General features: G+C 53.9%; 1 protein-coding gene across 1 annotated transcript; it reads left to right on the top strand.

Annotated features, from left to right (window-relative positions):
• Positions 1–272: 272 nt before the first annotated feature.
• On the top strand, positions 273–11,084 carry LOC144737750 (membrane-associated progesterone receptor component 2-like). Its single transcript, XM_078620609.1, has 4 exons — positions 273–378; positions 4,242–4,484; positions 9,047–9,202; positions 9,798–11,084. Exons 1-4 carry the CDS (start codon positions 273–275, stop codon positions 9,893–9,895), a joined length of 603 nt encoding a protein of 200 aa, XP_078476735.1. The 3' UTR covers positions 9,896–11,084.
• The last annotated feature ends 1,235 nt before the right edge of the window (positions 11,085–12,319 follow it).

Genomic DNA, 12,319 nt, shown 5'->3' on the forward strand with positions numbered 1-12,319 from the left:
TGCACGAGCGACTGTCGCATCTGGGTGCGTAAGACACCAGCCGCACTTAAGCTCGACTTCTTCTGGCCCGGCATGGCGGAAGATGTCACTCGTGTGTTGAAGGGGTGTGTGCCGTGCGCTCCGCAGAAACCCCCGTCTCAACCCTGGTGTCCACCATTCGAGTTTCTCGCATAAATGAGCTGGTCGCTCTTGATGTCCTCGGTCCATTTCCTAACAGCCCTCGCGGGAGTAAGTATTTACTGGGGAGCGTCGAATATTTTTCACGGCGGACGATGGCCTGGCCGCTTCGCAACCAGCCGGCGGCGACCATCACCGAGGCAATCCCCAACGGCTACGTGATGGACAAGGGGGCCTCTGAGCGCCTTCTGATCAATCAGGGTGAATGTTTCCTTCTAGATTGCTGCGGGAGGTGTGTGATTTGTTGGGATCAAAGAAAGTACGTACGTCGCACTACCACCGACAGACGGATGTAATGGTGGAGCGTTTGCACAGGAGTCTGACATCTGTCATGCGAGCGTAAACAGGGTCTGCTGCTGGGCTCTGGCCCAATCACACGGCCCGGGGTATTGGGGGCGGAGCCTGGTCTGCCGGGCGTGTGGGAGGGGCCGCCGTTCACCTCGGCAGCTCCAATGGGGAGCGAGATGAATGGGGGCGGAGTCAGCAGGGCAGTATGGGAAGGCCGGAAGGGGAGGAGTCAGGATCACCTGGTGAAGGGGATATAAGGGGGAGCCCAGAAGGGCTCCGGGTCAGTTGGGAGAGTCACGAAGTTGGACTACGTTGGGTGGACGGAGGGGAGATCCGCGCCATCGGCCACGTGGCTGGAGGAGCTTCGGCACACCGTCCACACCGTCCACACCGTCCACCAGCGGTGTGCGGAGCGGGGGAGCGGAGGAGCTGACGAGGGAGCGCGTGCGGGGCGCACGTGGGGAGACGCTGGCCCGCTGTCGGGACCAGCGGGGTGCGAGGAAGAAGCTAAATAAAGACCAACAGAGACCAGCAGTGTGTGACAAATCCTTTATTACACGTAGGTACACACACAACAAAGATAAAGATCCCCCATATAGCCTTAACAGACTGTAGGGGCAAGTGCTGTTAGCGAGCACCTATGAAGGCCGAAACGGTACACGAGGGTGTGAGTGGCCAGCACCACGCCCGACCGCCTTTGTCTCCCTAGTAGAAATGTTTACACACCTCACCAGGTACTCATTTGAGGCTGAGTAGACCTAGGGGAGGCCCTGGACCGGTTCAGATAATCGTCACTGGTGTTGGCCGTCAGCGGGAATCGAACTCGTGTCGCGTAGCGCGCTAACCGCTGCACTATCGCTCCCCATAGGTACACACACACGCACACAGACATACACACGCACACACACACACGCACACACGCACACAGACATACACACGCACACACACACACGCACACACACACACACGCACACACACACGCACACACACACACGCACACAGACACACACACGCACACACACACACGCACACACACACACGCACACACACACACGCACACACACAGACACACACAACTTTCAGGGTGCGTACGGCAGTAAACGACTGAACGCCTTAGACCTGCAACACATTTGAATGGCACTTTACCCGTGGAAGGTGGGGGGGGCGGGGTGCGTGACGTCACCAGGCACACCGCGTGACGTCACCAGACGCGCCGCGTGACGCTTGCGCGTGCGGGTGACATCACAAATGTGACGTCACCGCTCAAAATACAAAAGTGTCTTTTAATAATGTGTGCGTGGTGTACCGTCTGCAAAGTACTCTCATGGCAAATGTCAAGTTTGTTGCATGCCGGGAAGAACGCTAAACATTTTGAACAGACACACACATTCACAAGTTTGCTTTTTATATATATGGAGATTATACTGGTAGGAACGAAGTGGACCAGCCTACAATAGATTATATCGTCCGTCCGTCCGACCGTCCATCCGACCGTGTAGCAAAATCGCCCCCTACTGCAAACACTTGGCATGACCCTACAAAAACCTTTAGACTCCGTGACGCTTTCCTGGCTAAACAAGTGTAACATTCCCTTATAATTCCCTCAGATAGCTTTTAATTAAAACATTTAAATTAATTAGGTTTTCCTGGCTAAACAAGTGTAACATTCCCTTATAATTCCCTGAGATAGCTTTTAATTAAAACTTTTAAATTCAAATTTTATAATTAAAACTTTTAAATTCAAATTTTACTCACAGCGCCCTAAAGCCTACAGCTAGGCCTAAAGCCTCGAACTACGCCTATCACTCTCCCTTCGTATCGTACCCCCGCGTGTGTGCAAGGGAGTTAATGTTTAACAATGTTACATTCCCTGATGCTTTTAAATAGAAACATTTAAATTTAAAGCTTTTACATACATAATAAAAACATTTAATTTAAAAATTAACTCACGGCGGCCTAAAGCCTACAGCTAGGCCTAAAGCCTAGAACTAGGCCTGAAACTCTCCCTTCGTATCGTACCCCCGCGTGTGTGAAAGGGAGTTAATGTTTTACAATGTTACATTCCCTGATGTTTTTAAATAGAAACATTTACATTTAAAGCTTTTACATAAATAATTAAAACATTTAAATTACAAATTAACTCACAGCGGCCTAACGCCTACAGCTAGGCCTAAAGCCTAGAACTAGGCCTCACACTCTCCCTTCGTATCGTACCCCCGCGTGTGTGAAAGGGAGTTAATGTTTTACAATGTTACATTCCCTGATGTTTTTAAATAGAAACATTTACATTTAAAGCTTTTACATAAATAATTAAAACATTTAAATTACAAATTAACTCACAGCGGCCTAACGCCTACAGCTAGGCCTAAAGCCTAGAACTAGGCCTCACACTCTCCCTTCGTATGGTCCGATTCCGTGTAGCAACATCGCCCCCTACTGCAAACACTTGGCAGGACCCTACAAAAACCTTCAGACTCAGTGGGGCTTTCCTGGCTAAACAAGTGTAATAATACATTATGTTTATATTCTTTGGTTATTCGTTCCTACCAGCCCACCCCGCAGGGTCCTGTTCTTACTGTATTTATAATCGATTATCTTAGTGTGTTTGTAATCGATTATCTTAGTGTGTTTGTAATCGATTATCTTACTATATTTATAATCGACGATCTTACTGTCTTTCTAATCGATTATCTTACTGTATTATAATCGACGATCTTACTGTCTTTTTAATCGATTATTTTACTGCTGATTCTGATGAAGTAACCATAAACAACGGAATCGATTCCCCACTTAAACCATCACCGCCAACAGGAATCGATTCTCTCCTCAACCCCCCCCCCACTACGCCCACCTCTCACGCCTTGTCCCTCGCCCGCCACTGCAACGGGAATCGATTCCGCAATCGCCCAAGTCACCTCACCACGGGAATCGGAATCGAAGCGAGTGCAGACAGAGAGTGTTTAATGATGCATTTTGACTTAAAACGTCGTGAGGTTTTTAAATTATTTTTTATTTTATTTTAAATTTGCTCATTTATTTTCTATCTACGTGACTTTACCGAAAGAACAACTGCATTAATAATCGATGATCTCACCGCATTAATAATCGATGACGCTTCAACAACAACAACGGAATCGATTCCCCTCTCAACCGTCAACTTCGCCGTCACCGCCATCACCAGAATCGATTCAGCGCCCGCTTTTTAAAAACTCAGTCCACTGGAATCGGAATCGAATCGAGTGCAGTCAGAGTGTTGTGATGATGACGGTGGTGGTGATGGAGGTCATTCCTCCCCCTCCTCATCGCGATAATCTTGCCGCACACAGAATCCACGATCTCACTGCATTCACAATCGATAATCTCACCGCAGCCATAATCAATCATCTCACCGCAGCCATAATCAATCATCTCACCGCAGACATCATCGATGACGCTTCCGATGACGTCATCATCAACAACAACAACAACGGAATCGATTCCCCTCTGTTAACCATCTCAACCGAAACCAACCCCGGAATCGATTCCGGCGCCCGCCTTTAAATCGGAATCGAAACGGAATCGGAATCGAGACAGGTGGTGGTTGATGTTGATGATGGCCGCTGGTGGTGGAGGTGATGCCTCCTCCTCCTCCACCTCGTCCACCTCATCCTCCTGGTCCGCCTCGGGCCTCCTCCTCCTCGTCCTCCTCCTCGTCCTCCTCCTCGTCATCATCGTCGTCGTCGTCTTCATCGTCGTCACGGGCCGCGAGAATGTCCTCCGCTTGCTGGCGATCCGAGGCCTTGCCGCGATCCGAGGAAACCTCGAGGGGCAGGGGAGCGACGAGGTGGGGGGGGCGGGGGGCGAGGGGCGGGGCGCGGGGGGTGAGGGGGTGGGGGCCGCGGGGGATGGCGCCATGAAGAGGAGGGACTTCACGCTGCAGCAGCTGCGGCAATTCGACGGCGAGCGGGAGGCGCCCATCTTGGTGGCGGTCAACGGGAAAGTGTTCGACGTCTCGCGCGGGAGGAGATTCTACGGCAAAGGTGGAGGTGGTGGTGGTAGTGGTGGTGGTGGTGGAGGAGGTGGTTGTGGTGGTGGTTGTGGTGGTGGTTGTGGTGGTGGTGGTGGTTGTGGTTGGTGGTGGTGGTGGTTGAGGTGGTGGTGGTGGTTGTGGTGGTTGAGGTGGTGGTGGAGGTGGTGGTGGCTGAGGTGGTGGTGGAGGTGGTTGAGGTGGTGGTGGTGAAGTTGGTGGTGGTGGTGGTTGTGGAGGTGGTGGTGGTTGTGGTGGTTGTGGTGGAGGTGGTTGAGGTGGTGGTGGTGAAGTTGGTGGTGGTGGTTGTGGTTGAGGAGGTGGTGGAGGTGGGGGTTGTGGTGGTGGTGGAGGTGGTGGTGGTAGTGGAGGGGGTGGTTGTGGTGGTGGTGGTAGTGGAGGGGGTGGTTGTGGTGGTGGTGGTGGTGGTGGTCGTGGTGGTGGTGGAGGTGGTTGTGGTGGCGGTGGTCGTGGTGGTGGTGGTCGTGGTGGTGGTGGTAGTGGTAGAGGAGGTGGTGTTGGTCGTGGTGGTGGTGGTGGAGGTGGTGGTGGAGGTGGTGGTGGTGGAGGAGGTGGTGGTGGTAGAGGTGTCCAGCAAAATAACTCCCTACCTCCTCGTGGTGCCGGACGGGCAACGCTGTCATGGACAGTGCTGTGGGGGGGAGGGCCAATTCCGATTGGCCTTTCCCCTCATGGCGTCTGTGTCCTCCTGTCACAGGTGCTGGCTAAAGTGGCCCCTCGGGATAGAGTCATCTTGGTGGGTGACTTCAATGCCAGAGTTGGTCATGATGCTGGCACCTGGTCTGGAGTGATTGGAAGGCATGGGCCAGATCAGCTCAGTAACAACGGTAGGAGGCTGCTAGATTTTTGTGCAGCCCATGGGCTTGTAATTACCAACACGCTGTTCTGGAATCGGCGCATCCACACAACATCATGGATGCATGCCGGGTCCAAGCAAGAACATCTGCTGGACTATATAGTGAAGGAACAGCGGATGCGAGCCCATGTCCTTGACACCAGGACCTACCGTGGAGCTGATCTGCCCACTGACCATCGACTTGTCATCTGTAAGATACGCCTGCCATTCTTCCACTCCGGTGGTGGGTGCACACCCAGGACCCCATTCAAACCTAAGGTGGTCTGGTCTCAGCTAGCTGATGAAAGTTGCAAGATAGAATTTCATCATCGCTTGTGGCTGGGGTTGGCATCGTCCCCCATTCCTCCAGATGTCGAGGGTAAATGGGCGAGGTTTAGGACTGTGACTCAAGCAGCTGCAATGGCGGCTTTGGGTACGCAGTCCAGACCTCCTCAGAGACCCTGTCTGACAGAGGGAGGTGTTCAAGCTGGCTGAGAAAAAGTGACAGGCCCACTCTCATCGTCTACAGCATCCCACATCAGAGAATGAGGAGGCTTACCGCAGCCGTCACTCGGAGGTTCGGAGAGCCGTGAGGCGCTGGAAGGATGTGTGGTGGTCGCGGGTTGCTGAGGAGATGGAGTCTGCCACAATGGCCCGTCCCTATTTAACTCCAACTAAAAAGTAATCTGCAGCACCACACCTATTACCATCATTAGGGGAAAGAACGGTGATCCAATCTCCGACCCCCAGGAACAGGTTTGCAGATTTGCTGAACATTTCTGTGAAGTCCTGGGGGAGGGGAAATCCCTCAACATGGAAAACATTGTGGGACAAAGTGGGGATGACCCTGCTGAGGCTGCAGTGCCTCAAATATTGGAGGAGGAAGTCACCCCCTGTGAGTGGCTGGCTGAGGTGCCATCTGTTGAGGAAGTACTGAAGGTTATCCAGAGTCTGAGACCAGAAAATGCACCGGGAAGAGATGATCTCCCAAGAGAAATGCTGAGGGAGGGTGGCGTTTGTGCACAGACTGCCCTACATGACATCATATCAACGGCCTGGACCACTGGACGGGTTCCGCAGGACTGGAAGGATGCCCTGGTGGTCCCCATCTTTAAGAAGGGAGACCGCAGAGACTGTAACAACTACAGGGACATCTCACTCCTTTGTGTGCCGGGAAAGGTCCTGGCAAGGATTATTCAACACCGCCTTGCCAGGCATGTTGAGGAGAGGCTTGTGGAGCCCCAATGCGGTTTCTGGAAAGGGCGGTCCTGCACAGATGCCATATTTTCTGTCCGTTTGCTACAGCAGAGATGTAGGGAATTCCAACAAGACCTACATCTCTGCTTTATTGACCTGGTCAAGGCCTATGATACCATCAGTAGGCCTGGACTCTGGGTTGTTCTTCATGCTTTCGGAGTCCCTGACCCGCTGCTCACGATCATTAAGGACCTTCATGATGGTGAGTGGGCCCGGGTAAAACTACGTGGCCGGGAGTCTGAGCTATTCCCTGTTCAACTTGGGGTGCAACAGGGATGTCCTCTGGCTCCCACATTATTTAACATCTATTTCGACCACGTAGTTCGTAAAGCTTTCAGTAGCTGTACCGGAGGAATTTCCATCTGGTACAGATACAATGGGAGGCTGATCGATGCCCGGGTGCTATCAAGGGATGGCTCCCTATTGGTCAACCACGTTATGTATGCCGATGACCTGGTAATTGCGGCTCACTCAGAGGGGGAGTTGGAGGCACTGCTGCTGAAACTGGAGTGTACCACTAAGAGGTGGGGCCTTACCATCAGCCCCACTAAAACGAAGCACCTGCCTGGGTATTTTGTACCATCGGGCACTCCAACCCCACAACTCCCAATCGGTGATGGGGCAGTTGTGGAGAGAGTGGAGAGTTTCCAATACCTGGGCAGTGTGCTCATGACCGGCTCCGGTTTAACAGCAGAGGTCTCACTCCGAATCAGTCGAGCGGCAATATTTTTTCATCGGTTGCGTAACGCTGTGTGGAAGCTACCTGGTCTGTCGCTCCGCACGAAGCTTCGGGTCTTCTCGGCCACAGTCATTCCTCCCTTCTCTACGCTTGCGAAACGTGGACCCCCCTAATGGAACATTTTCGCTGGTTAGAAACATTTAGGCTGGCCTGCCTACGATCCATCCTGGGTTTAACCAGGCTGGATTGTGTGAGGAGCTCACAAATCCTTGAAAGATCTGGACAAAGTCCCATCGTTGAACTCCTCCGGCAGGCAAGGCTGCATTGGCTGGGCCATGTAGCCCGCATGCCCAAACAGCTTGTGTTCGGCCTGATCGAGGGGCCTAAACGGGCGCGGCACGGGCTAGAGAAGAGATGGAGTGACGTTGTACAGGAGGACGTGGAGCTGAGTGGACTTGCCGATATCTGGTACCAGCGGTGTCAGGATCGGCCTCAGTGGAGGAGGCTCGTGAAAGACGCTTCTACTGGGCAGATGGAGGCAATTGCCCTCCAACAACAACGGAGGGCGGAGGAGCGATGCTCACAACAACGAGCGGAGCACCGGGTGGCTAAAGCACAGCAAGTTTGCACAGTAGGGGGCACAGGTGGTGCATTAGCCAGTCATCTCGGTCATCTCAGTCAATCGAACTGTGGCACCTGCTGGGTCTGCCCTGTGACCTCCTGCCAGCGGGCGTTCGACACTTCACGTGGCCTCAAGGTGCACATGGCCTGGCACAAGCGTCGTGGTGACGTCACCGCCACTTAGTGGTGTGTGTGAGTGAGTGCGGTGTGCATGGTGTGTGTGCGTGGTGCAGTGGTTAGCGCACTGTGAGTGGGGAGCGGTGGTGCAGTGGTTAGCGCACTGTGAGTGGGGAGCGGTGGGGCAGTGGTTAGCGCACTGTGAGTGGGGAGTGGTGGTGCAGTGGTTAGCGCACTGAGTGGGGAGTGGTGGTGCAGTGGTTAGTGCACTGAGTGGGGAGCGGTGGTGCAGTGGTTAGTGCACTGTGAGTGGGGAGTGGTGGTGCAGTGGTTAGCGCACTGAGTGGGGAGTGGTGGTGCAGTGGTTAGTACACTGTGAGTGGGGAGTGGTGGTGCAGTGGTTAGCGCACTGTGAGTGGGGAGTGGTGGTGCAGCGGTTAGCGCACTGTGAGTGGGGAGCGGTGGTGCAGCGGTTAGTGCACTGTGAGTGGGGAACGGTGGTGTAGTGGTTAGTGCACTGTGAGTGGAGAGCGGTGGTGCAGTGGTTAGTGCACTGTGAGTGGGGAGTGGTGGTGCAGTGGTTAGTGCACTGTGAGTGGGGAGTGGTGGTGCAGCGGTTAGTGCACTGAGTGGGGAGCGGTGGTGCAGTGGTTAGTGCACTGTGAGTGGGGAGTGGTGGTGCAGCGGTTAGCGCACTGTGAGTGGGGAGTGGTGGTGCAGCGGTTAGCGCACTGTGAGTGGGGAGTGGTGGTGCAGTGGTTAGCGCACTGTGAGTGGCGCCCGTCACCGTCACAGCCTCCAGCCAGAGGCAGCCCTGGGCCTAATGCAGGTCGACTGCCTCGGATGCAGGTTCACCCCTCTCTCCCCCCCATCCCTCCCTCCCTCCCCCCTCCCTCCTCCCTCCTTCCCCCCTCTCCCCTCCCACTCCCTCCCTCCCCCCCTCCCTCTCCCCCCCTCCCTCCCTTTCCCCTCTCCCCCCCTCCCTCTCCCCTCCCCCTCCCTCCCTCCTCCCCCCTCCCTCCTCCCCCCCCCCGCCCCCCCCCAGACGGCCCCTACGGAGTGTTTGCGGGCCGTGACGCGTCCCGTGGCCTCGCGTCCTTCCGGCTGGACCGGGACGCGCTGCGGGACGCCTACGACGACCTGTCGGACCTCACGGCCGTGCAGACGGAGAGCGTGCGGGAGTGGGAGATGCAGTTCATGGGTGGGAGACTTACTCAGAGACTCAGACTCACAGAGACTCACACAGAGACTCACTCACACAGAGACTCACTCACACAGAGACTCACTCACACAGAGACTCACTCAGAGACTCACTCAGACGGAGAGCGTGCGGGAGTGGGAGATGCAGTTCATGGGTGGGAGACTCACTCACACAGAGACTCAGACTCACTCAGAGACTCACACAGAGACTCACTCAGACTCACTCAGAGACTCACTCACTCAGAGACTCACCCACGCAGAGACTCACTGACACAGAGACTCACTCGGAGACTCACTCAATCAGAGACTCACTCACAGACTCGCCCACGCAGAGACTCACCCACACAGAGACTTACCCACACAGAGACTCACACAGACACTCACTCACACAGAGACTCACTCACACAGAGACTCACCACCACAGAGACTCACTGACACAGAGACTCACACAGAGACTCACACAGAGACTCACACAGAGACTCACACAGAGACTCACACAGAGACTCACACAGAGACTCACACAGAGACTCACACAGAGACTCACACAGAGATTCACTGACACAGAGACTCACCCCCCCCTCCCCGTGCCCCCACAGAGAAGTATCGCTACGTGGGGCGGCTGCTGCGGCCGGGCGAGGAGCCTGCGGACTACACGGACGACGAGGACCTCCGGGAGCCCTCCAGGGACGACTGACGCAGCACGGAGGGGCAGCAGCAGCAGCGATATGATTGGTCGATCCGTGGGAGGGGAGGTACCTCTGGGTGGGCTGGGGGGGGGGGTCACGGTGGGGAGAGTGGTCAGGAAGCTGGACTGGACCGGACTAAACCGGATCAAACCGGACTGGACCGGATCAAACCGGACCAGACGGGACGAGAGGGAGTGCCGAATACCCGGTTGGGTCGGCGAGTCCAAAGATGCGATTGGTCGAAGTGCAACGCGCCGCAACGCGATTGGATGATGAATTTAGCGAGCGACACTCGCGATTGGACATTCGTTTAAGTGAGCGAGCGCCGCGATTGGTTGTTGTTGGTGCGCGGGCACCGCGATTGACCGAATCGTGACGGGCGCTGCGATTGGCCGAATCTTGACGGGCGCCGTGATTGGCCGAATCGTGACGGGTGCTGCGATTGGCCGAATCGTGACGGGCACCGCGATTGGCCGAATCTTGACGGGCGCCGTGATTGGCCGAATCTTGACGGGCGCTGCGATTGGCCGAATCATGACGGGCGCTGCGATTGGCCGAATCATGACGGGCGCCGCGATTGGCCGAATCATGACGGGCGCCGCGATTGGCCGAATCTTGACGGGCGCCGCGATTGGCCGAATCATGACCGGCGCCGTTATTGGCCGAATCTTGACGGGCGTCGCGATTGGCCGAATCTTGACGGGCGCTGCGATTGGCCAAATCATTACGGGCGCCGTGATTGGCCGAATCATGTCTGGTGCTACTATTGGCCGAATCGTGACGGGAGGGGTAACGCGAACGCTGACGCCCGATTGGTCGACCGTGGTGGCGGCGGCGGAAGTCACGTGACCGTGGGGGGGGGGGGGCGGCTTGCGGCTTGCGGCCACGCTGACGGCTCAAGATGACGTCACGCCGAGGGCTCACGGAGCCGTGACGGCAGGAATTGGTGTCCCGTTTGGTGGCGAGTGGCGAGGAGATGTCCATCTGCCTCGCCTGCGACGCCGGAGGTCGCGGGGCCGGTCCCGACCGCGATGACGCCTGCTGCTGTTGCTGTTGCTGCTGCTGTTGCTGCTGCTGCTGTTGTTGCTGCTGCTGCTGCTGTATATTTATATTTGGGCTCTGCGTGTGTCTGTATCTCTCCCCCGCGGTGGTCGCGTGGATCTTGGCTGCTGCTATAAATGTACACGCGATGACAAACCACTTGAGTCCTTTAATTAAGATTGAACCACTTGAGTGTTGTGAGTGAGTGTGTGGGTAGGTGAGTGTGTGGGTGAGTGAGTGAGTTGGTGGGTGAGTGTGTCGGCGAGTGTGTGGGTGAGTGTGTGGGTGAGTTGGTGAGTGATTGGAAGGCATGACCGGATCAGCTCAATAACGGTAGGAGGCTGCTAGACTTCTGTGCAGCCCATGGGCTTGCAAGCAGCCGTCCTCAGGTGAAGACCAGGTCTGTCGGGGAGACAGCGACAGACCTGGTGACGGCTGTTTGCGTTGTGGCCGAAACGTGAGAATTATTTCATTATGTTTTATTTTATTATTTTTATTGTTTCCATTCTACGTGACTTTACCGAAAGAATCAAGAAGATGAATTCTCACCATTTGTGAACTATTCAATCCGATAAGGTCAGCCTCTAGTCTAAACAAAGTCAAAGTGCCCTGCGTATACTCTATGAGACATCTCCTTTACCAGTGGCAAAATATAGTAATAGGTTTTTACCCTTTCAACTGGTACAAAAACTGATACCTTTATACAAGGCATCATGTTTGCAATAAACACAACACAAGCAGTCAAAATGCAAACAAAAAGAAACAACTTTGATAATGATATGCATTCTCCTTGAAGTTGATTGGTCCACACCCGAGACAACTTTTCTTAGAGCCTAGTCTCCATTGGTGTTGGACCAGATGACGCCAAAAGGTGTACAACTCAAAGACAGTGCAATATCAAGAGTATTGAGAGCTCGGGGTAAGCATTTACACTGAGACATCTCCTTTACCAGTGGCAAAATATAGTAGGTTTTTAGCCTTTCAACTGGTACAAAAACTGACACCTTTATACAAGGCATCATGTTTGCAATAAACACAACATAAGCAGTCAAAATGCAAACAAAAAGAAACAACTCTAATAATGATGATAATGATATGCACTGACAGTTATCATTATCAGAGTTGTTTCTTTTAGTTTGCATTTTGACTGCTTGTGTTGTGGTTATTGCAAACATGATGGCTTGTATAAAGGTGTCAGTTTGGTACCAGTTGAAAGGCTAGGCTCTGCGGCTTGGCGTCATCGAAATGTCGTGACATTTCATGAGATTTCGTGCAATCACCCAAACCAAGGAAAGTTAGCTCCCCGAAGTGATCAAACCTCATCTTCTTGGTTCTTTCGGTAAAGTCACGTAGAAGGGAAATAATAAAATAAGTGTTATTTTTTTAATTTT

Source organism: Lampetra planeri, chromosome 73 (assembly GCF_965212315.1).
Source record: "Lampetra planeri chromosome 73, kcLamPlan1.2.h2, whole genome shotgun sequence".
NCBI classification, from domain to species: Eukaryota; Metazoa; Chordata; class Hyperoartia; order Petromyzontiformes; family Petromyzontidae; genus Lampetra; species Lampetra planeri.

Bases quoted from the DNA above. Each gene is read 5' to 3' on its own strand.
- LOC144737750 (XM_078620609.1), top strand. From the start codon at position 273: ATGGCCTGGCCGCTTCGCAACCAGCCGGCGGCGACCATCACCGAGGCA. The intron at 4,485-9,046 runs GTGGAGGTGGTG...GCCCCCCCCCAG, and splicing joins GAGGAGATTCTACGGCAAAG to ACGGCCCCTACGGAGTGTTT. The intron at 9,203-9,797 runs GTGGGAGACTTA...GTGCCCCCACAG, and splicing joins GTGGGAGATGCAGTTCATGG to AGAAGTATCGCTACGTGGGG.